We start from the raw sequence: 23,950 nt of genomic DNA, 5'->3' as shown, positions 1-23,950 counted from the left end.
GCTCCTGAGCTGCTCATAAAGAATGCACCCATAAGAAAGACAAGGTGATAAAAAAAATAGAGATGCGCATCTTATTTCTTTTACTCCTTCCTTTCTGTTCAAATTGATGTAATTTTGGACTTCAGAAAGAGAATCAAAGACAAATGTTAGAAATGAATGACCTGAACAAGCCTCTGTTTTAGGTGACACAAATTAGAAAAGTCCATTGTAAAGTAACATTTGAAACCAGTTTTTTGACTGGAAACATCCTGTCTCTGGCCACACAGACACATTATCTACCCTTCATTTGTTAACAAAGAACAGGAGGGAGCTATTAAGTCCATTCCGAGCATATGGAATATAATAGCTTTATGTAACACATACTGTTTCTGTGTGTGCAGACACTCTCGCCCCAACCACACGTATCTGGCTTCATTCACACAAGTATGCTTACAAGTATTTCTCAATAAGAGAATCATCTCCCTCATTTTTGTGGCATGAAGTACATCTTTTTTCTTTTTTACGGAATGTATCATTTTCTATTTTCGTGTGTTATGCCTCTATTTTTAGAGTCCGTATTCCAGACTGGTTGATGAGTCATGGCATGCTGATGGAAGGTAGGGGGCCAGGGATCCGGTCCAGTGGAGTGGTGTGTGCGCTTTGTAGAGTGTTCATGTAGTTATTGGGGAAAGGTCAGACAGCCATTAGGAGATGATACGAGTCATCCCTTGTGAGTTGAATCACTGACACTAAGAGATGAGACAGAGTGGATCCCATCATGGTAACAGAAGTGTCATAAGAGTGGAGTGTGTACACATTATTACACCCTCTAATTAACATTCACAAGTGGGAGCTATGTGGTCGGCCAGTTGTGAGTGTGTCTACAGGGAGGTGCTTCTATGCCACACAAACAGCCAGGCTCACCACTTGCACCAGCAGCTGTAGGGAGCATCTAATCACAGGCTGATCGATCTCATTCGGAAACAATGTCTTCATCTGAGCATGTGTGTGTATATGTAGGGTGATGTGTACTCATCTGTGTGTTTCTCTGTGTTTAACGTGCCAGGCTGCTCTCTATGAGGGGATCACTGAGGCCAGTTAGTTTCCATGCTGTCAACTCCCAAGCATACACCCTGCCTGGTCCCCTGCTCCTCTTTTCCCTCTGTTCATCTTCTCATCACTCCCTCTCCCTCAGCTCTCCCTTCTTTCTTCCAGCTCCCTGTCTGTGTTATGAAGGTCAGCTCCCACAACTCTCTTCCTTATTTGGAAAGTTTCTCCATTCCATGCAGGTCACTCTAGCCCATCGGACCAATCCAACGGTTTGTTGGTCTGGTGTCTCAGCCAATCCTGTGTCTCCCATGTCCTTTTAAGGACTGCCCATCTCTGACTGTGGAGGCCCATGTGAAATGATCTTCTTTCCTGCTCTCTTGTGCCTCCTGTGACTTCATTTCACTTTTTATTCTGTTGCACAAACCTCCTTCCCTCCCAAATGAGAACAAATTTCCTGCCTCTGCCTTTTTCCATTTGGTTGAAATCAAAAACCAAGCATGTGGCCTGCAAAGGTATCCATCGGTGAACTGACTCGGTCAGTGTTTTACTTTCATTGCTAATTAGACGTATGGTGACGATGAGCCACAAGGAAAGCTCCCAGTGGGTAGCCAGCACTATATGGAGTTCTTTAACACGCATGTTTCCCGCTTTCTATAAAACCGCAAGTAACACCTCGACAAGAAAGTGATTGTTAATACTTCATTAGCGAGTTCATGACTTGCACCTCGTAAACACAAACACACTGCTGAGAGGAAGCTCTGAGTCACAGCGCAGATATGTGACAAATCCTGGCAGCCGAAAAGCTCCTTGTTCAGCAGTGCAATGCAGAGAGAATATACAGCAGATCATGCTTTTTTTTTTACAAGAGAAACAACTGTCAGCATACTGAGAAAAAATGTAAAGGGGACAGACACCAACCAGTAACCTGCTGTGACTTCCCACTGTAACCACAAGTAGAGGTTTAGGCAGGGTGTATGTGTGTCTGTCTGTCTGCTCCAGTGGGAGAATAATGACTGCTGCTGGGGAGCTGTTTGTTGCCTTCAGTTTGTATGCTGTTCCCCTGACAACAACTTCACAGAGGTTAAAGAGGCCTGGAACTACAGCAGATCATTTAATCTCAGTGGTATGACAGATATGTCAGCGGACATGGATTGAAAGGCATGAGGTCAAGCTTCAGGTCATATTAAAATGGATTAGGCCATTCTTGGCCTTCATCACTGCAGTATTTACGTACTTCTGTGTGTTGGGTCATGGTGCATTCTGACGATATCAATCTTTAACTTCAGAAAGTGAATTGTTGCATGCTGTCGGCCATGAAATTCCATCCAAAAAACCCAGAACTTTCCACTTCCTCCCTTCGCACAGGCAGATGCAGATTGACCTTTACTTTCTTTACTCAGGCTGCTTCTGCATCCACTTAAAATATCAGCTAAAACCTATTTATAATCAAGTGCAGGCCCTGCTTACTGTATGTACAACATGTCTGTGGTCTGTTTAAGTTCATATGCACAGCTTCTGTCTTTTTTTTTTCACCCCCGTGGCTTTATACAAACCACCCACATACTATAGATTACAGTGAAATATTCTTACAGCATCTCTTTAACGTTATTATTTTTAGCCATTGGTTACAATGGCTAAAAAAAGAGAAAATAATTATTGCAAGAACATCAAGATCAGTGTAGCAAAAAAAGGCTAAACTGAAGTCCTGTTAAGTGCCAAAGTGCCTGTTTTTTATCATCCTGACTAAAACTGAACATAGTGTAGAGCTGCATTAAAAATAAATCTCAAAGCCGCATTGTTAGCGAGCACTTTGTGGAATGAAATCCGTGTGAGAAAAGGATTTCAACTGTCAGTGTTGATTCCTTTTCTTATGAAAGAAAGATTGAGCTGTGAAATGGATAATTGTTGTCTCTTGTACTTGTTCACACAGCAACACCCAACCAGACATTATACCAGCCTAAAATCTATAAACTCTGCCCAGAATTTTTTGTGGTCACACCTTCATCTTGTTGCACCATTTCAACATCTCTTGATTTGTCTCTTTGTTGTGTTTTTCACAGTCATAATGCTTTAAGGTAGCTGCATCATGTGTACACTATTGCACAACATTCTGGACATTGAAAAAGTGGCAACCACAAGCAGGTTTGTCTTCTCATAATAGCAAGATTATGTTGTCACATAATGCAAAAAAAAAATTTCCTGGGAAATCTTTTGTTTGTTAAGCATGATCCTTTATCATGCAGCGTCAGCATGGATAACGCATCCATAAAAACAGAAACGTGTACGCGCGTGTGCATAAGATTAACAAGGCGTTATCAGTTTGTCATGATAAGACTTTACATAGCGTCACATGCCTACAGTTAAACTGTGAACAGATAGTTGTGTTGTTGAATCAGGGAAGACCATATTTCTCCAAATTCAACATGGCCCTGTCCTTATGTTGAAATGCAGCAGAAGATTTAAGGCTTCCCTCCAAGGCTTCTCTCCTTCAACGTGTTACTGCCTTACAGTAGTCATCAATTATTTCCCATCTTTTTTTAGACACTTCAAAAGGAACCCTGCTTTATTTTTAAGGCCAGCTCACACATTCAAATTGGCCTCAACGTCGAGATAAGTTTTGCTTTCCTTGCATAACATGTACGCTCTGAGCAATAGGTCATGTTAGCAAAACATTTTGCTGTGTTAGTTTAACCCCTGAGCTGGTTTATTAGAGGGCGATCAAAACACTGTCTGTACATGGCTGTCAATTTTATCCTGTACAAACAGTTGCTTGAAAATAACACACCCTCTCACAGACGTAACTAACTAAAGCATATAACCTAAATATTATTTGTGACTGTATAGAAACAATTACAGTATGAAAAACTTAGTAAAAAGAACAGTCTCTTTCACTTTTAAGCTTTTACGTATCAGGACACAATATGTAATTAACTGGCCATTATAAGGTTTTGAAATGAGATAAATACATCTCAAATAAACAACAACACGTGATATTTTACACAGTCCTATTAATTATCTAACAAAAACTAAACCAAAATGCAGAATTAATGCATTAAAAACTAAACACACCCTTACCACTTCCACAGGCATTAGCAGGGTAAGTAGCTGCTAATCAAATGCACCGTAAGTGTGAGCGCCTCTATAAAAGCAGAAGCTTTGTCAGTTTGCTTGTCTGGAGCATTCAGATGTGTGTTGACACATTGTCAAGGAGGAAACCTTCCGTGAACTCCTCTGTATACAAAGTCAAATGTGAGGCCATCTGTCTGAGACACAGCACAGCAGCAAATCTATCTACCTCAGGTTGTGAGAGGGTTAGTGGAACACTGCATCCTGAGGTCAAAATGTCACTTTATCCATCGTCACTTATCCAAATCACATTTGTTAAGTGTGTTGTGTTCAGTTACTTATGTTATTTTATGTTCGCTTTATCTAATTTTTATTTCATTACTTTTTATTACTTTCCTGTTTTGAAACTGTTGCACAGCAATTTCCCTCATGATAAATAAATCTACAACAGAATGACTAAAAAGAAAAAAAACAAAAAAAAAACAAGGTGTTGCAATGATCCAGTCAATTTCTAGACCTCAACCTGATTAAAAGGCTTTGGACCTTAACACAGCTGTACGCAAACAAATACTGCAAACTTTAATTAACTGAAGCAACGTTTCAAGGAAGAGTAGGTTAGAATTCCTCAACAAAGATGTGTTATTGCTGCCAAAGTAAGTTCTACAAGACACTGAATCATGGGCTGCATTTAGTCTCACTGCTTCTGCAATTCGGCTTATTTTTTGTGAAACAGATAATGACAGTATATGTCATGTGTGCATGTTCATCTGAAGGTGTATTTTCCTCATTTCAACACCTGCTAAAGACCAGATAATTATTATTTTGATTGCATGTCCTGATACATAAAAGTTGGAATGGAAAGAGTGTGTACTTTCCTCTTAAACTCAGACAAGACGATACTTCCATGTTGCTACCTGTACCTTAACATGTGTTAAAAAAACATTGCTGACTCTCCACAACTCTTAACTTGATACATATCCAACCAGACGATCTGAGCCTCTCCCCAGAGAATTTCCTTTGATTCATATTCTGATGTCTGGCATCGACATCGGGCCTCAAAACCCAAATACCTACCAACCCTGCTCTCTCTTCCCTCAGCCCAGGAAAACGGCAGGCGTGTTTTCACAGCTCAGGTCTCCTGCAGTCTATCCCTTCCTGCCAAGTCACACAATGACTTCCTTCATCTCATCAACTCTGTATTACTGAGGCAAAATCATCCCTTATGCAGACTTCCAGTCTGTTTTTCCAACGATTTAGAACAATCTATTCTAGATTTGTGATCATGAACACATCTCTCTAATGAATGTAAACACTGGTGTTAGGAATGTAATTTTATTTGATGCAGCTGTAGCTTTATAAATAATACTGAGAGCTGTGAAAGCACTTAGTCATTTTAGAGAATATCTAGAAATGAGTCACTTACTCTGGTACAAAAGCTTAAACGTACAAAACACAAGAAGGGCTCAGTCTTTAGACTAGAAATTGCAAAGTCTAGACACCTATTTCTGAAGCTGAATGAACTGCTCACTCAGATAGTAAAATTCTGTCAACAATGATCTCACTGCCTTTATGTAAATGCTGTTAAACAAACAGCATTTTATGACAGTGCCTTATTTAACTAATCAAGACACTAAGATAATTGTTTCCACTAATTCTGTCATTAATAGCAATTTTAAACAAGCTGATTAAAACAAACTCCTGTAAAATGTTGAGAAAGAAAAGTAATTACAAAGTGCTTACTAACAAAGTTGGATTACATTACTTTTCAAAGTGGTCTGATTCGCAGCAGCATGCGGCTCACGGAGAAGAAACCACAGTCTGTGCAGGATGTGCCACACGACAGACAGGATCCGCTGAGTTGAATGACAAGCGAAAGGGCTTTAGGATGCAGCCTCTGTTCAAACAGGCTGCCCGAGGAAACGGAGTGCAGTCTGGCAGAAACACGACCTTTGGTTAATGGCAAGGCTACTGTTTTTACTGCGTAATTATAGAATTTAAAGAGGAGAAGGGTGGCTCAGTCTTTCTAACTGCTTCACAGTTGGGAGTTGATTGTTTCTGGTGCACTAATTTATGTCGTTGTTATGGAAAAAGAAACTAGTATATCTGTATTTGATTAATATCATATATTATATATGTGCATTTTTAAACTCCATAGTGAAAAATGTCAATAATTGAAATGCAATAAGAGTTATAAGTCAGAGAATACACCTCCTCAAAGGTTTTACAGCCTTTCAGCCAACAGACTGTGTAATCCAAATACAGCATGTCATTAGTGAATTATTAACCCACAGTGTAATTCTGTTGCGGGGTCCGGTTCAATGAATCCAGTATGTTGTGGTTTAATACAGACATCTTGTATATTCTGTATTCGCCTCCATGACTTAACCAATAAGGACTTCGGTAAACGAGGCACAACTCAAATTATATCCTGAGCATCACCTTCACAGTCAAATATTTACCTGAAATTTTCTGTCTTGTCCTCTATATTCACAGCTCTGGAAGCACAGAATCAACAAGTCATAACATTTTTTATCAACAGATAGGCAGTAGCACCCACGAGCACGAATTAAATACGGTGCACATGCAGAGAAACTGAACTGTGCAATGCAAGAGCTGAGCTTTACTGCACAGAAACCAAAATCTACATGCAACCCGACACAAGCCATTGCAACGGCATTGTTCACCATCTGCTTTAGACAAGGTATGCCGATTGGATTGTTCAACTCTGTCACAGACCATAATGTTATTTCTATAAAGGTTAGAATATTAAGAGTACCAAAAGATTTGAATAAAGCATCCTCTGGCAACCATGAATGTCTGAACTAAGCTGTACAGTAATCCATCCAAATGTTCCATTAAATTTTATGTAGTGAGCAGCACTCGGTCCTCTACTGTGAAATGCTGGCCAAACTAGTACAGGATAATGAAATCACCTAAGTTATTACAGTTAATCTTGAGGAGAATAAGAATTGATATTTATAGATATCTTGACCACCTTTCAATGCAATCCAACTAAGTCTTTAACATATGTTACCCTCAACCACAAATGTCAACCCATAAAGATGTTGTTGGAAAAAGCAAGGGATCATCAAAGTCAGTTCAAAGTTCATCCTCTGGGGATCATGATTTTTTAAGCTAAATTGAATTGAATCTTCATTGAATTGTTGTTGAGAAATCTCAGTCTTGTGGACAAGACTGACTGACTAACCAACAGACAAACCCTTTAAGCTAACCATTAGAGTGAAAGAAAAGTCAAATAATCAAGCATGAATCAGGGAGACATCCCGGAAGCCGAGGGATGAAAATGTTAACCACATAATGACAACATCCCTGGTTTGAGTCTGCATGTGGAGTTTAGTTGCATACCAGCCCTTCTCTTTCCCACGTCTTCTCTTACTGCCTCCTCATTTCTTCTCAATTCTCAATTTCATTGCTTTTTAAAAAGAAAGGCAAAAATAGAATGCATCAGCAAGTGGGATGGAAAAAAATCCATGCACACAATGCCTGTGCACTGCAGACATCAGTGGACACAGGACCACTGATAATAAAACCGTTCTGTGCCCGGCTCTTATCTAATAACAGTGACATCCTACCTGATCCCCATAGAGCTGTCAGAAAATTGCCAGGAAAAAACACACTGACTCTGTCCTGGGCTGGGCATGCAGCGCGAGGCCAGACAGAGACAATAAGAGCCATCCAGCAAAAGCCACACAGATCTGTTTACAGCCACAGACAGACAGCAGCTGGCAGACCTGTCTTGGCACACGTGATGCTACAGTGACACCAATATAAAAGCTTTTGTTATAAAAAGGTCTAGGGTTCCCCCTTTAACCCTTTTGGCAAACTGAGACACAGCACTATCATTTCCAACACACCTCAGACAGTCCTCCTTCTCTGTCTCCACACCATGAGCCCTCCCTGGAGATTTTAGCCTGCTCCTTGCATGCAGACACATTGGGACGCAATAGGTACTCACAGCTTTGGTTTCGGCTTGGTAGGCAGTGGAGGAGCGTCTTTCCCAGGGGATGGAGACAGCTTCCCTGGCATTGGAGGTGAATCTGGTATCATGTTGGCTGGGTCCGAGGCTGTTATTGGGACATCTGTAGTGGGGTCAGACTGTGGCAGTGGAGGAGGTGGTGGTGGGAGTGTAGTCTCTTTTGGCAAACTTGGAGGTGATGGCGGATTTGGGAGTGGACCATTCTGTAGATATTCTTGATCTTTGTCTTTGTCCTCCGCCTCAGAACTAATCTGTACTGGAGGCAGAGCTGACACACCGGGCCATATCTCCAGCTCCTTCATGTGGAAAGCTTCAGAGCCAGGCTGAGGCAGCGTCTTAGGTGGGAGCTCCAGGAGGCTGATCTCAGTGGGTGGTGGAGGAGGAGGAGGGAAGGACGCTGCATCTTCAAACCCTGAGCTATCACCGGACATGCCATTACTGGATGAGTCCTCGGCTGCTGAAGGAAAGAGACAAGAAGAAAGTGGAATTTTTTTTTTGCTTTAATGTTTTGTTTTCTTTTAGCTACCACAAATCTCACTACATGGAGATTAAACACACACACACACACACACACACACACAAAGAGTGTCTCAGCTGATCTGATCTGAAGCAGCAGCTGGGTCCAGTCAGGCTGATGCAATTCCTGTTTATTCAGCCTTTCCTTTAAACTGTGTGATGAGTTCTGTACAGTACATACACAGCTCTGTCTGTGAGAATACACAAAACATTTGTGTCCAGCTAACCTCTCACCTTCAAACCCCGAGCTATCACCGGACATGCCAATACTCACCATTAACATTAACGCACAATATAAGTTGACCACTTTTATAAATAAACACAATCCACAGGACCTCCAGGGAACATCTGGGTTATCAGATGTTAGTTTAGTGACCAAGCCCTGATTCATTTTGCCATTTCATTTGTTCTGGGAAGAAGTTTACCTTGATTAAATGTTTACCTTAAATGTATGTTTTCTATTAAAAAGATGAGAGGCAAGATGCATAAAATGATATGTACACACAAAAAACACGTGTATGCCTTTTACTACACATCAACTGGTACTTACAAAGGAAGAATGTGCTGTGAAAACATGTACATCCCATGCACACAAAAGGTGACAAGGTGAGAAACCCAGACAATTTACCTTAATTCATTTATCTAATAAACTCTAATTCAGTTGTGAATAGTGTGAATAATTGCAGCTGTGCATGAGAGTCCTGTGTAAGGATGGCTGCTCTGGCATTTGTGGAGGATCTTACGCAATGACTTTAAGAAGAAAATATGCATGTACTTGTGAGCTAATGTATTTGTAAACCAACAATGTTCTTTTTTTTTTTCATCTTTGCAGGGTCCATTGCTCTGAACATACAATTGATGCTTCTATCACTTTTCCCATTCAGCAGTTTTTCTTCTGTTCAGGATTCCTGAACTGAGATCACCAAATGAAAGAGATTTATTTTTCGCTACTGCACTGGTTAGCATCTGAATTTCACATTTGGAAATTGTTATGCCTATTTAGTTGCGGTGCAAACAGTGTTTTTCTATGCAAATGAGTGGGCGAGTGTCTGCATTTGTTCGTTTCTCATGGGTCTGCGTAAATCACATATGGATGAGGTTTACAAAAGACAACATACATACGCACGACTTTACAAATCTGCGTTAATCTTTGAACGTCTTTTTCAGCCTGTGTTTGACACACACCTGCAGTGACGGTGAGTTGGGCCGTACTGCTGACAGAGCCGTAGGGGTTGGATGCTGTGCAGCAGAACAGACCTCCATCCTCGGGAAAGGCCTCAGCTATGACCAGGGTGCAGATCTCCTCTAAAAACAAGATACCATCACCACCATCATTACATTTGTTCGTGATGAGATATAATAAAGACATCAGATAAACAAGAGGACAAGTTATGTACACAGAAGCCTGATATGTCAAGTAGACTGATGAGTCATAAATCAGACACACTGAGAGCAGGGAGAGGATGAACAAGCATGAGGAGCAGACACGCACACAGATGTTCGGGGATGTCTGTGTGACTCATAGCCTGAGATAACACCTGAGTCACACAGGTGGGGGATATCTGATATAAATTAGTGCATGTCCCATTGTTTGTCTTATTGTGTATTTGTGTGTGTGTGTGTGTGTTCATGTTTTAGAGTTAGATTCCTTAGGGATTCCCTTTGACTGTAGCAGATGTGATAATGAGTGTTAGATACTCATTAATGAGTCTCTGACTGCGAAATAGAGTCTTATTAACCTGTAATCTGATGTAGTCATCACCAAAGCTGGAGTTCAGTTTGAGTCTCCAGACAAAGCTTGTAATCCATTACTAACCACTGACTATATGTAGGTAAATGAAAGCAGAGTTATAACTGACAGACACTCTATGATGGACCTGTGGCAACAAACCTGGCTCAGCTGCCGATCGAGGCTCTGATTCAAATTCATGTTCATTCCAGGCAGAAAGGAAGAAAGGGAAGAGAGACAGTTTGATTGTTATAAAATATGCAATTTCAAAGACGTGTTTATCACTAAAGAATATTCAGGTGTAACAAGCTTGCCACTAGTGTCTCACTTTTTTGGAGAATACGAAAGTCAGGGGAGTCCAGGATCTCGTTTCCCTGACGGTACCATCGGACCTGAAGAGGAGGACTTCCACGGACCCTGCACTCCAGAACCACCACCTGGCCCTCTGATGCCTGGGCATCTTGCAAGAGCTACACAGAGAAGAAATTGATAAACAAGACAGAGGAGAAAAGTCATGAGGAAAAATAGGGAGTGAGTGATGGATGAGGGAACATCAGAAGAGGATGAAACTTGTAATTAAAAACATAAATCTGCTTCAGAGGAGATGAAGGAAGAGCGAGGATGAAGGTTATGTGCTCATTTGTAAAATAAAAGTTTAAAGACTGAGAGGCCATCAGACTGACTCCTCTAATATAGTTCTCCTCCTCCTCTAACTTCCCTCTCTCAAGACTCTGGCCCTCACAGTTAATAAGGAAACTTTTCAGACCCTCTAAAGTTTTCCATGTTTTATTATTCTCTGAATTCATCCCAGAATTTATAGTTTTTTTCAACAATCAAAACACAATACTCCCCATTAGCTGAATTTCCATTCACTGGAGAGGTGAAAGAGCTGTAAGTTTCCACTGACTGGTTTGATGCAAATAAACTAGGTTGCATATTCACCAGGGGCTACTTTGCCAGTGGTTGTAAGAAGAAGAAGTAGTTGTCCTTACTGGAAACGAACCTTGATGACTAAAAACCAATAACAGCTGTGGTGGACATCCACAAGAAGAAACTGGAGAGAGATCTTTTTGACGAATAACTTTAATCTGTGAGAATATCTGTGATATTATATCACAACTGAGAAGCCACAGTCCTGTGAGTTTATTGTTTGTTGGCTCAGACTAAAAGTATTAGCACCAATTCTTCTTTGAAATGGGCATAAAACCGCCTCAAGCGAACATTTAAACCCTTTTGTGGATTGGTGGAAGGGCTTTTGTTTTTTTAACCACATACATTCAACTTTTCTTATTCGCCTTCTCTAAATACGGATAAAAAATGGCAAGTGAAAACATATTTTGTTAATGTATGCTATTGAAAAAAACTGAAATATCCCATTTTCATGAATATTTAGTCCTCTTGGGAATGATCGCACATGCTTGGCACACTTTTGTTGAGGTTTTTGTGCTTCCTGCCAGAAACATCCAGGATGCTAACAACAGCAACAAGAAGCAACTTTTCCATACACAAGAGAAGAATCCTGTTTCTAACTCACACGCCTGTGGTTCAATCTTAAATAAACCTTAATTAACCCAACCCGCCTGGAATTCCCCCCTCTGGATAAAGCTTTCACAAATTATGGTTTACTATATAACCATAAACCAAAGGAGAAAAGCATTTTTTTTCTGTCAGACAAGATAATAGCGATGGTGGAGCACACTGAAGCCAGGCAACTTGTACTGTACTATTAAGTGGACTAAATAGCAGGCTGGCAAACAAATCCAAACATGCAACTTGGGTGTGTGCCGCTGATGCAGTGAACAACGTGCAGCAGAAAGACAAAACTATGGCTGACAGCAAAAGAAAAGATTTGAATTTAAACTACAAAGGAAATAAAGAATAGCTACAGTCAACAACTTGTGTCCTCACAGCTCTACCTGTTGACATCTCTAACGTAAAACTCATGCAAAGTTCATGTCAGGTTCGGATGCATGTGCAACCCAAACTTCAATACTCTTAATAAAGGCAGCTGGAAAATTAATTGGATTGAGTCTAGACTACTTAAAGATAACATAATTTCCACATCAAAGTAGGATTTTATAAATAACTCCCCAGACATGTTGTTTGTTCATGTCAAAAGTGATCAGAGGTCTTAGTCCAAACTCTGGCAGAGTCACTTTGATTCAAGTCATAGTCTTGTTGAAATGTAAACATTCGCCCCGGCCTGTGATCCTGAACACACTTTTCACCCAGTCTTCTGCATTTTTCTGCTCTTAGGTATTGATATAAACTGTAAAGGTGCTGTCACAATCTCCAGATTGCTGGAAATCCTTCTTACGAATGCAGATTTAAATTCTACGTCCAAACCATCACACAGCAGCTGACTGTATACTGTTGCAGAACTACAGAAACTAATGGAGAGGCTGCAGTGAAATAACTGGTACATAGGCAAGAGGCAGGCACTGTCAGAGTGGATAAGAGAGTCTCTCACTACTTGTTTTCATGATTAGTATGTTTAGGAAGGCCACAGGTGGGATATACATCATGGGTCTGGGTGTATGGGTGACATGAGGCTGCTTGCTTCACCAAAGGCGAATATCGTCTCATTGAGATGATTAAAGCCTGCAAGAGTTTTTAAAGGAGGTGGATGTGGGGGTGAAGAAAAAACAAATGTCTTTTCCTAATGAAGTGGAGGATGATTTAGGGCCTGACAGGCTGAATGAGAGTGATGCTTGTGGGTTTGGCAGGACTGTTTGAAGCTCTGCCTCGGCCCATCTCAGTCCAGCTATCACAAGACCCACAGGAGGGGGGAAATGGGGGCTGTTGGAGGAGTGTTAACAAGTCTGAACAGGAGATGGAGGAGCCCTCATGAAAGTCCATGTTCTATTTGACCCCCACTGCTGAAAGCCACAGCACCCCGTACTGTTATTTTGGGATGTCTGAGTACATGTATGTCAGCCTCTGTAGATGTGTGTGTGTGTGATGAACCATACTCTGTGGTGTATCTTTATTGTTATAATTATAGTCCTTTAGTTCAAATTAAGAGTAATCTTGTTGTTATATAAATAATTTTAGACAATAGTAGGTTTCTAAGTTTATGGCAACAGTTTGGCTTTGGGGAAAAATTCCACTTCACCAGAAGAAGAAAGTTATAAAACCTTTGGGATAAATTGAGGTGCTACTGGCTTAGGACTGATATTCACCTGTCACATGGGCGTTCATTTAATTTACATGTAGAATATCTTGCATATACTTACCTTGGTGAATAGAGGAGGGCTTGACACCTCACCACCATACAGTGACGAGACCGGGCTCTGCATCTAGGGAATAAAACATGAGGTGGAGTTCTGTCACAAAGAGAATTTTTTTTTTTGTCTTTTACTGGTCCACAAATCTGTCTGACTCCATTGTCTTGTGTGCTGTAGGTGCTTACCCGCTGTGGAGGCTGAGACATGGACTGGACCAGAGTCGAGCGATGAGGGAGTACCTTGGGCGATTTTGGGGATGATGAGCGTATTGTTAGGGACATTGAAGTTGTCTTTTTCTGCCCTCTAGAATAAGCAAAACAGAAATGGACACACATACAGTAAATAGGTAAAGAACAAAGAGAGGGATTTCTCAACTCTAAATACTGAGATATAATATGATACTTGGAAGAAAATGGTCTCCCCTGCAGTTAAGACGATATCAGTGATCTTGGCTTAAGTGTGTAAACAGAGGTAAACAGAAACAGAACCAGGAAGCAGTCCTGATGGATGCAGATTTATGTGTGAGATAATGATCAGAAAAACTTAGAGAAATAGGAAGCATTCAATGCCAGTTCTTTTAACTGAGTGGAGTGTAAAAAATATACCCAACAAAATCATTATTTTGGTAATAGAAAAGTGAATATTAAGCAGATTAGATGTGGAGAAATTAAAAACTGCAGCGAAAGAATGAAAGAAACGGATAAAAAGGAGTTTAAAATTTGAAAGTAAATCCGAAGGACAACCTTGACAAGGTCATTTTTCTCATACCCTCTGAACCTCTCATTACTTGGATTGGGTCAGAATTATGGCTCTTTAAGGGCTTTTTAAGGGCCTATTTAAAGAGAAGCAGGCAGCACGTTTGATTTGCTGCTGCAGGGCTTAGTTCAGCCGTTCATGGGTTCAAGGTTCACTAGGTCATGGGGTCACAAGAGGCAAAGCAGAAACACACGTACTGAGGCATGGCTCCTGATCGGGACTTGGACCCTGCTCCTTCTCCTTCTGAGTCTGAAGATGAAGCCCCTGAAAGTGGGAGGGGGGGAAATGCAGTGGTGGTTATATAATATGCACTGATGTTATGTAAATAATTTTCAAGAGATGGCTCCTTTTTTAAATGTGCTGCTCTTAGTCCATCAGTCTGGCCCTCCAATAGGAAGAGTCTCCCATTTTTTTCATGATGCTACCTCCATCATGATTAACAGTTGGAATGTTCTTTGTTGGACAGCAAACAAGGCAAGGTCAAATTTGCTTGACTGTCAGCAGGGTGCAGCTTTCTGTTCATGATAATCTATGCTTTGATGATTCCTGGGTTGTCCTTGACCATGCAAATTATTTGCTCCCAGCTGAGGGTGACAGTTAAGTTGATTATTGAACTGTATGAACAACTTTTACCCTGCATTGATTTAAGTCAACCCACAATAAATCAAAACCTGAGCAACAGATTATTTTCTTAAAGATGTTTGTTGTTCAATCATTCTGCCACAGGGAAAGAACAGTTCAAAGTCAGTTTTCCAGAAAATTCATAAATGTGAACTGGAGCATTTAATTTCTGACCTTCGATGTAAACCTCAGCAGAGGTATGGTCTGCTCCGAGACTGTTGGAAGCGATGCAGGTGTAACGTCCCGTGTCGTCCTCGAAGGCCTCAGTAATCACCAGCGTATGCAGGTCACCGTCTCTCCAGATTTGTATGTCGGGGGAGTTTTGCAGCTCCCGGCCTTCACAGAACCACCTGCCAGCAGAGGTAAACTTTGATTAGTCGGACATGTTGTGACAATAACAAGAACAGCTTGGTGTTGCTGAGCGATATATATCAGTAATTGCTTACAAAATAAAACTGCAATTAGATTTTAGAGAGTGAACATTCTAGTAAAGGTAAAAACATTATAGACCTCTGACAGTAGGCACGTGTCCCTTTGCAATGAAATCTTATCTGACAAGCAAAAGTTGTCACTTATCTTAACAAATCCTTGAATCTAAATACTTATCTTCCAGATATAATGGAGGCCTGCCAGTCAACTAAACATGAATAACCACTCATTCACACACACACCCCCTGGGCATGTCAGAGTTTCCATATCTGCCAAACATCAGCCACCCTGAGGCACTGACATGACGCTGTGTTACGGGAAGGAGAATCACCATTTTCCCTCTTTCCAATCAGAGAGCTGTGTGTCTGGGCAGGCGCCTGAGCCCTGTACCACCTCCCTGGGGAGTGCTAACATATGCTTTGTTTCCTGATTTGGGACTCAAGGGGGATGAGAGAGTCTAGAACATAACCAGCTTCATCCGTCTCATCTTTCTTCACAAGGTTATGATTAAAGCAGAACCCCCAGGACTATGCTACCAAATCAAGTACAAGATCAAACAACAGAGGTCAAATTACTCTTCCTCTAAAGACACACAAGGCTTCAAATTTCATTGATATTATATGAAAGGTATTTTAAACTAGATTTATTTGATTCATACACTCTTCACTTACACACCGCAGACAGTGTGAACACTCAAGGGGATATCAGTCATGTTCACCTCTCGACCTCTGCATTGACACAGGGAGGGGATGGAATTCCCAAAAAGCCGGAAGAACAGCTGTTCTGCCCGCCCACAGCCCTGACCTGAGGACATTCCTGCTATCTTGGAGAGCTGCATAAAAATTCCCAACATCCCGCCACATGGCCATTACTTGACTTTTTACACTCTGCTGTTTCAGTCAAACAGCAGGCTGACTCCTGTTCCAGAAAGCAATCAATCAGCCCAAATATCCAGACAACACTTCATACTTGAAGATTTACACCTGACGGGTTGGGTGTGGGAGTGGAAAGTGAGACAGAGAAAGTGAACGAACGAATGGCAAAAACAGGAAAAGGAGGCAAATGAGCATGAGTCAGGCCGGGTTAGACAGTGAACCCAGTCAGTTATTACTGAGACAGGTCCAATTGAGCGATTTATCAGTATCAGTGACAGGTGGAGCTTTGTCACACTGTCTGAACTTTCTCTGTCATTGCTGATCTCTAAAAGAGGTGAAGCCTGGCTGGTAATGTGGAGATCGACGCTGGTGCGTTAGATGATGAGAAATCGATCGGCGCATGACAGAGATGAAGAGCTGCTCACGCCATGAGAAGGGACACATCATCCCTTGAAGCAACAAAGGCGCAGCAGTTATTTGTGCACTGAACACATGATCCAGACATAGAGAAGCTGAGACAACACTGGATGATGTGTGACATGACATTGTTAACTGATACAAGCCAAATCATGTGGTTAAAAAATGAAAGCAACTTGCTACTAACAGTATAAAGCAGATTTTTGTGCGTTTCTCTCTTTTTTTCAAATCAGCATGTCTGGATTATTTTGAAATAATCCTTTTAAGGAGGAATTATTTTCTGTGATCTCCACGTCTGCTGATTGGGAAACGCAGGTTTCTTCTGTCTGATAAAGCTTTACTGACTTTTACGTCAGTCAGATTATTAATCAAAAATGGTTTAACAATAGGGCTGCATGGTGGTGTGGTGTTTAGCACCGTCGCCTCACAGTAAGAGGGTTCCAGGTGCAACTCCCGGCTGGGGCCTTTCTGTGTGAAGTTTGCATGTTCTCCCTGTGTATGCATGGGTTCTCTCTGGGTACTCCGGCTTCCTCCCACTGTCCAAAAACACGCATGTTACGTTAATTGGTGTCTCTAAAATTGTCCTCCGTGTATGGTTGTTTGTGTCTGTGTGGCCCTGTGATGGACTGGCGACCTGTCCAGGGTGTACCCCGCCTCTCGCCCAATAACCGCTAGGATAGGATCCAGCCCCCCTGCAACCCGACCAACGGATTAAGCAGGTATAGAAAATGGATGGATGGGTTTAACAATGGACTCCATATGCTCTCAGTTTAAAGTAGACTGCTCAATACAAATCCCCTTCATTATAGGAAAATGATTTCAACATTTTTCGAGTTGACTTGAACGCACACAGTGAAAGACTTGATGTAACACATGACATCATTGAACTAAAGCCTTTGGGTTTTAGTGATGAAGGATGTAAAAGCTGTTGGAGGAACTGCTCTAAGCGGGTGTTTTTCCGCATGTGTGTAACTACACTGAGCAGAGGCCAGCAAACAGCAGGGGGATATGTTTTCCTCGTGCTGGCCCGAGTCTATACTGAATCTATCCAGAAACAGTAACAAATGTGAGCTAGAGTGCAAAATATAACTGAAACTCAAGCATGCATTAGTTATTGCTCTAACCTTCTCCATCATTAAATGTGTCCAGTAGTTTTCCACTCTGGTTACGGCACAGACGCCCACCATGCAGAATTTAAACGTGCAATTTAAACAGGCAATGTGCTCAGTGGAAGTAAAGGAATGGAAATGTAAATTTGTTTAAATTAAACAGAAAAGACGGAAGAAGACTCATCAGCTCCTCTAAAGGTTGACTGAACATAAACAAGGAAGTACAGACCATTCCCAACAAGCACAACAATAAAAAACCCTTATTAATCAACCTTAATGATCTACCATTAAGCATAATTACTGAGTAAACTCATTTAGAGACAGACGGTAATGTTTATTTAATCTCCTCTCTATTTCTGTGGAATGTGCTGAACATGATAATAGGCTGAAACAGCATAGCTTGTTTTCTCCAGTGGGGGAACCAAGACCTCATTGAATCAGATACAGCGCAGAAAGCACGGGAAGAATTCAACCATCAATAGATTCATTTTGAAGGGAAGCAGGGTGTGTTAGAATAGCAGTAAGTGAAGGTAGAAATTTCTTGGCAGGGTGTAGCTTTACCACCCATTTCCTCTCAACACAATACTATTATAAAACGCAACTATTCAGAACATGCATACAAAATAGCTGTAAGTGAGTAAGTTTCATAAGTAATGCCTCACCTCTTCATTCATCCCCCACCCAAAGGCACCCAGCCAAGAAGGTGATTAAACATCCCACCATCACCATCAAACAGTCTGTCACCAGCTCTCTGAACAATAATAGCATGTTAGAAAGCAATTATACTCAGCTCAGTTAAGACAATTAAGGCCAGATGAAGCCTCCGATAGTGGTGTTCGTTCTCTACGCTAACTTAGTCCAGAAGAAGAGAGCATTCCACAGGGACAGGCCAAACCGAAGCCTGTTGCCCTGGCCTCGATAGTGCGTGCTGAGGGCCGCACTCTCCTCATCTGACCCTGTTGTTATTTGCTGCTGTTGATGGAAAATTTTATGAAGCAAAGCTCAATTTCACCACAAACCCAAACTAGTGGAGGCCAGAGAGGAGAAGGAAGGGAAAAAGGAAGGAGGTTTTAGTCACAATAATGAACATGACAAGATGTGGGAGTGACCAGCTTTCAAACAACACACTCACAAGACATTCAACAATCAATATGAGGTATAAAGAATGGGTAGATTTCTTCCTGGGACATGTTAGTCTTTCTTCTTCTTTCCAAGTTGGCCCTCAGTATTGAGTTTCAAGCTTGTAGACCACAGAATTCAACCAAGGTTCAACTGGACAACGAGAGCGGCATCAAGGCTGTCTTTATCCTTAATTACAAACTACAATAGAGGTCAACTGAAACCACCCAAACCCTATAGCAAGCGATGTTGGTTTAATTATCTCCTAATTTATGCAAACACAGGACTGGAAGCATATTGGGTTTCCTCTTTCCCATGAACGCTGACTGAAAGCAACAATGAATACAGCTCTAAACACACAAAGTCAGTAAGCACAATTTCACTAAAGCTAAATATTCATTTTACCTCAGTTCTTCTTAGTATTCCCATAATATTTCATAATGCACAATCTACGCCCGCCTGGTATGCAGTGAAATCAGATTTCTCTGAGTGCATTGTTTACTTGCCCAACAGCATAAACTATATGTGAACCAGATTAACAGCAACTGATGTTCTACCCTTTAGAAACAGCTCTTACACGTAATAGATTTTTATTTGATCACATTAATGGGTTCACTTAAAGTAATATTCTGTAGGCTGAATTGATTTTACAGTGCTATTCAGAATGCAGTTATCTGACCACTCTCTCTGTTGGTTAGCCCACCGCTGACGGGGTGAAATACCTCTAAAACTTTTTGAAAGATTTCCCTGGTGTAAAGAAAATCATGACCCACAAACGGTGACTTCTACCAACTTTAATGATGACAGCTTTTTCCTTTTGCATTACATGTAAGTCAATCACTCTATGCTCTTATCCAAACATCTCAACTATCTAATGGATTGACATCTCAATTTCATTGTGAGTATGTCTTTACATACCCAACTTAGCAATTAGCTAGCTTTCACAGCTAAATACTTGTGTAGCTTGGCTGTAGCTGTGAAATTTGGTGAAAAACAAGTTAGAATGTAGAATCTCTCAGCACATTGTTTTGGTATCAACTCTAGTGGTCATGGGTCATGAGAAGAAGCAGGTGGTTGAGGACCCAAATGCAGGAGTTCCCGAGGGAGGAGACGAGGACAGGGAGTATTGATGAAGGATTTTATTTAAATACACAAAAGGCACAGGACGTAATCCAAAGACATAAAGTAAAATGACTTACTAACAAAACCGGCAGGTAGACTGACTGGCTGGCTAGCTAGCTGAACACAGAAGCAGGAGACATCAATGAACTGGCACAGAACAAAGGAAAACCTGGTGGATATATACCAAGTGTGGTGATAACAAATGAGGGTCAGGTGTGGCAAGCAGAAATGAAGACCAAGTGTGCACAGGATGTGAATTAACTGAATACACAAGGGGTCAACTCTACAATATAAAATAGGAAACAAGGAAATGAAAGAGCAAACAGTAAACCAAGAAACTAAACCACACAAAAACCCATAGACCATGACATCTGTAACCACTTTCATTAGCATTTTTTTTAGATGTATCAGCCAGCTGTATTAGTCAACTACTGATAAATACATTTTTTCCTTTAACTATTAGTTCAAAGTTAGAAACTAGCTGGTAATAACTGGCAGCATAAAGATTCACTTCATTTCATAGGCTTGTGAAGACTAAAACTGTTGTGGAGAAATGAGCCTCTTATGGGGAATTTATTGAACAGAACGTCATAGAGACATGCACATTTCAGCATGAACAGGAAATTCCCAATGACCTCAGTTTGTGACATCCTCTTATACCTTTCTATATCATTCAGTGTGTATGTGGCCCAAGCCCAATCTCTGTTTGGCGCCTGCTGTCTGAGAATGATGCTACATCTTCGTCATTATCTAGACAGGATTCATTCTCACCTTAAACAACATCTGATTCGAGCTGTGTCAGCACACAATATGTGGTTCGAGCAGTGTCAAGGCTCTGCTCTCCCACAAAACAAGCACTTCAAATTCTCTGAATGCCTGCTAATGGTCTAAATGTGCTGCTTAAATACACAACTTTACAAAACATGTCAAATATTTGTCCGGCTTATTGTTCTGTACTGACGCTATAAAAGGGAATTTATGAGCAAATATAAGCAGTGGTAATCTGTAGCAGATTGTGGTTTGTAACTTTGTAGCCTTAATTATGGGAAAACATATTTGCATATTCTTTGCAAAGGCCTAAATCATTTAAAATGCCACTCAAAATTGTTTCTCCATTGGAGAATGTTTATGATTAAGATGAAGCTGTAGCATACATGTAGAGCACGTTAACATGCATTGCTTTGCAGGCCATTAGTTTAAATACAGCCATCTGGAACTGAGTAGATATCAACATTGCAAATTTGACACTGAGTTTAGATGAAATGTTTTGCCAAGTACATGAAGTACATAAATACATGAATAAAGACAAATGCCTCAATTTAGGCTGACACATCCAGGAATCCAACATAAAAATAGGAGCAAAGGGTCTGTGATGATGGAGCCTGGTTAATGGTGGCACAGGATGACGGGTCATAGTTCACTGAAATAATCCGGACAACAGACAGCTGCAGATGACAGTCCAAGCAACCAAAGGATACTTTACTCCAAGGAATTTTAGCAAAGTCCATGAATGGTGATTGTCCACTGATGTATCGCTGTGTCGCTGTGCCAAGCAGACAAATAGTTGAGAGTGACTCACGGTGTGTATTGATATAAAATGTTAAATTCATACTTAGGTAAGTAACTATAATGAATGCTATGCTAGGCACAGCTGCTTAGCTTGAACTGAATCCGTGTTTGGGCACTTGCATATGAAAAAAAAAAATCAAAGGAAATAGTGGCAGCAGCTGAGCAACAAATGCATACACATCAGTACTCAGGGGGATAAGCCCCACCAAACCTACACACATGCACCCCCCTCCCAACACACACACAAACAAATTTACACCTATTCCAAATTTCCAGCTTAATACCAGAGAATCAACAGACCTGTACTTTCACAGTGAGGACTTTGAACTACCAATATGTTTGTTCGTTCAAATTGAAAAGACAGGTTGTTCATCAGGTTTTATCAGGTTTATCAATTTTTTCTCTGCAGAAAATAAAAATGATCATTGAGTCTTTAAAGATCCAAACCTTCAGTTAGGTTTAACATGATGTCATCTGTGTCACATTTCAATCAGGATGAGTTTAAGAGTTGTTATTGTACAATAATGCATCAAATCAAAGAGATTTATCACATAAATGCATCACATAAAACATCCATTCAGCTGTACAAGCAAATGATATTGATAACCAAGATGGTCGCCCATAACTTACCTGCCCTACCGTTCTTCTTTCCTCCCAGCTTGTTAAAGTCTCTAAAAATTCCCTTGATGTTCACTTACAAACAGAGTTCTTCCTCCTGACAGCATGACACACGCTGAGCCACTGACACTATCACACCAGGACAGCCACTCACACAATTCTCAGACTAAGCAGAGGGCTCAGAGGGAGGGAACAGCCCAGAGCTGCCAAATTCCACATGAGACAGAAATGCAGAAAATACATTTAAGACTCATTTAAAGGACAAAAAATGTTTCACAACCACCCACACTGAATTCATTCATATAATTCCAGTGGTTGGTTGAAATGTTAGCATGTTTTCCCTTTTACTTACAACAAGGATAAACTATATCCATAGATATCAAACCTCAAGTCACTTCAACCTCAAGCTGAAAGCAGGTAAATGTCCGAAAACATGATACATTTTGGGGGCTACAGACATTAGCTTCTCTGGATATGTGTTTGTGGTATCCGTCTCCAAAACAAAACAACAATTCTAGATTTTTCTGCTGCTATAGAGGCCCTGGCCACAGTCTGCTGACCATCAAAAGCACCACAGCAAGCTTTGGGTTTAAGCCAGTCAACCCTGTCACCATGGAAACCCCTAGGGCTCAGATTTGTAACTGCAAGAAGGGGGATATTATGTTAATAAAAGATGACAGTGCTACACTGCGGACAATGGTGTGGCCCAAAAAGAGAAAACATTAAAAATTTTGGCACAAACCTAATAAATCCCACATGCCAGAAGTAAGTAGGCCACTTAAAAAGCCCAGTTTGGCCTGAACAAAAATAGCTCGCTTAACTTAGGATGTAAATAGACCACTTTTTGTTGGCAGCACCTGGCAAGACCAAGACAGATGGCTGTGGCTACTGTGAAAAGTGTGGTACGTCACACATGGTTCACACACACACACACATACACACTAAGCAAGCCCATAATAATCTCAGTTGCTCCTAACTTCAAATTCGTATCAGTCAGCAGGGATAAATTGAGTATTTGTGGTTTGTTTAGAACCAAAGGGTTGATGGCTGATGCCCAGTCCACAGCAGAATGAAAGGGTGTGTTTTAGTCTCTGCAGGGGCTCCTCACCACTCAGGCTCTACCGCAGAACTCATGATATTTTGGTCGTCGTCAGTGAAGACCCAAACAGACCTTCCTCTGGGACGGGCAGGTGGGATTATGTGTGGTGGTCATTACTTAGAGGGTCTGCTCTCTGTGCTTCTGTGCGTGAGACTGTACTTGTTGACATAAAGATAACGATGAGAAGAACACACATTTAACAATGTTCAGTCCCATTTGCACACACTGTCATCTTGCGGTTCTTTTAGTCAAATATTTCTGGTTTGTGGGAACTTGCTCCCATTTGCTGCAATAATAACATGAAAAGCACCAAACTTCCCCTAAGTGACCATAAAACCTGAGCTAATAAGAACAAGGGTTTTTACAGAGACTGCCTGTTCCCATTATTTACTGAATGACGGCCAGTGGCCTTCTATCACCCATTGCTTTGTTTCTGTGTTCTCTAACACACACACAGACACAAAAGAAATGTGCATGGTAACAACTTTCAGAAAACAAATCCTCAAATTAATCTTGAAGCAACATGCTGCATTTGGTAAGATCCAGTGCACATCCACAGGCATGTAATAAAGCATTCACGAAAACACACACAGAGAAAACAGACAAACAGTTTTCAAACTCTTTCCAGTTGTTCACATTTTGTGTTTCAAAC

General features: G+C 41.0%; 1 protein-coding gene across 5 annotated transcripts in view; it reads right to left on the bottom strand.

The window, feature by feature from the left end:
- Positions 1-23,950, bottom strand: part of palld (palladin, cytoskeletal associated protein) — a 54,022-nt gene that overhangs the window by 15,712 nt on the left and 14,360 nt on the right. For 2 of the 5 annotated variants that reach the window (XM_072389999.1, XM_072390002.1), the window contains exons 3-11: positions 15,116-15,291; positions 14,518-14,584; positions 13,750-13,867; positions 13,574-13,636; positions 10,666-10,807; positions 10,500-10,523; positions 9,794-9,913; positions 8,072-8,549; positions 6,555-6,590 (exon numbers count right to left, since the gene is read on the bottom strand). In XM_072389999.1, the coding sequence (XP_072246100.1) occupies positions 6,555-6,590; positions 8,072-8,549; positions 9,794-9,913; positions 10,500-10,523; positions 10,666-10,807; positions 13,574-13,636; positions 13,750-13,867; positions 14,518-14,584; positions 15,116-15,291 (1,224 nt within the window). The remainder of the gene's footprint in view (positions 1-6,554; positions 6,591-8,071; positions 8,550-9,793; positions 9,914-10,499; positions 10,524-10,665; positions 10,808-13,573; positions 13,637-13,749; positions 13,868-14,517; positions 14,585-15,115; positions 15,292-23,950) is intronic. The other 3 variants (XM_072390000.1, XM_072390001.1, XM_072390003.1) reach the window with 3 other exon arrangements.

Source organism: Leuresthes tenuis, unplaced genomic scaffold (assembly GCF_036924035.1).
Source record: "Leuresthes tenuis unplaced genomic scaffold, fLeuTen1.0.hap1 SCAF_7, whole genome shotgun sequence".
Classification (NCBI taxonomy): Eukaryota; Metazoa; Chordata; class Actinopteri; order Atheriniformes; family Atherinopsidae; genus Leuresthes; species Leuresthes tenuis.
The sequence above is the reverse complement of the archived record's forward strand: the minus strand, read 5'-3'. Positions and strand labels throughout refer to the sequence as shown.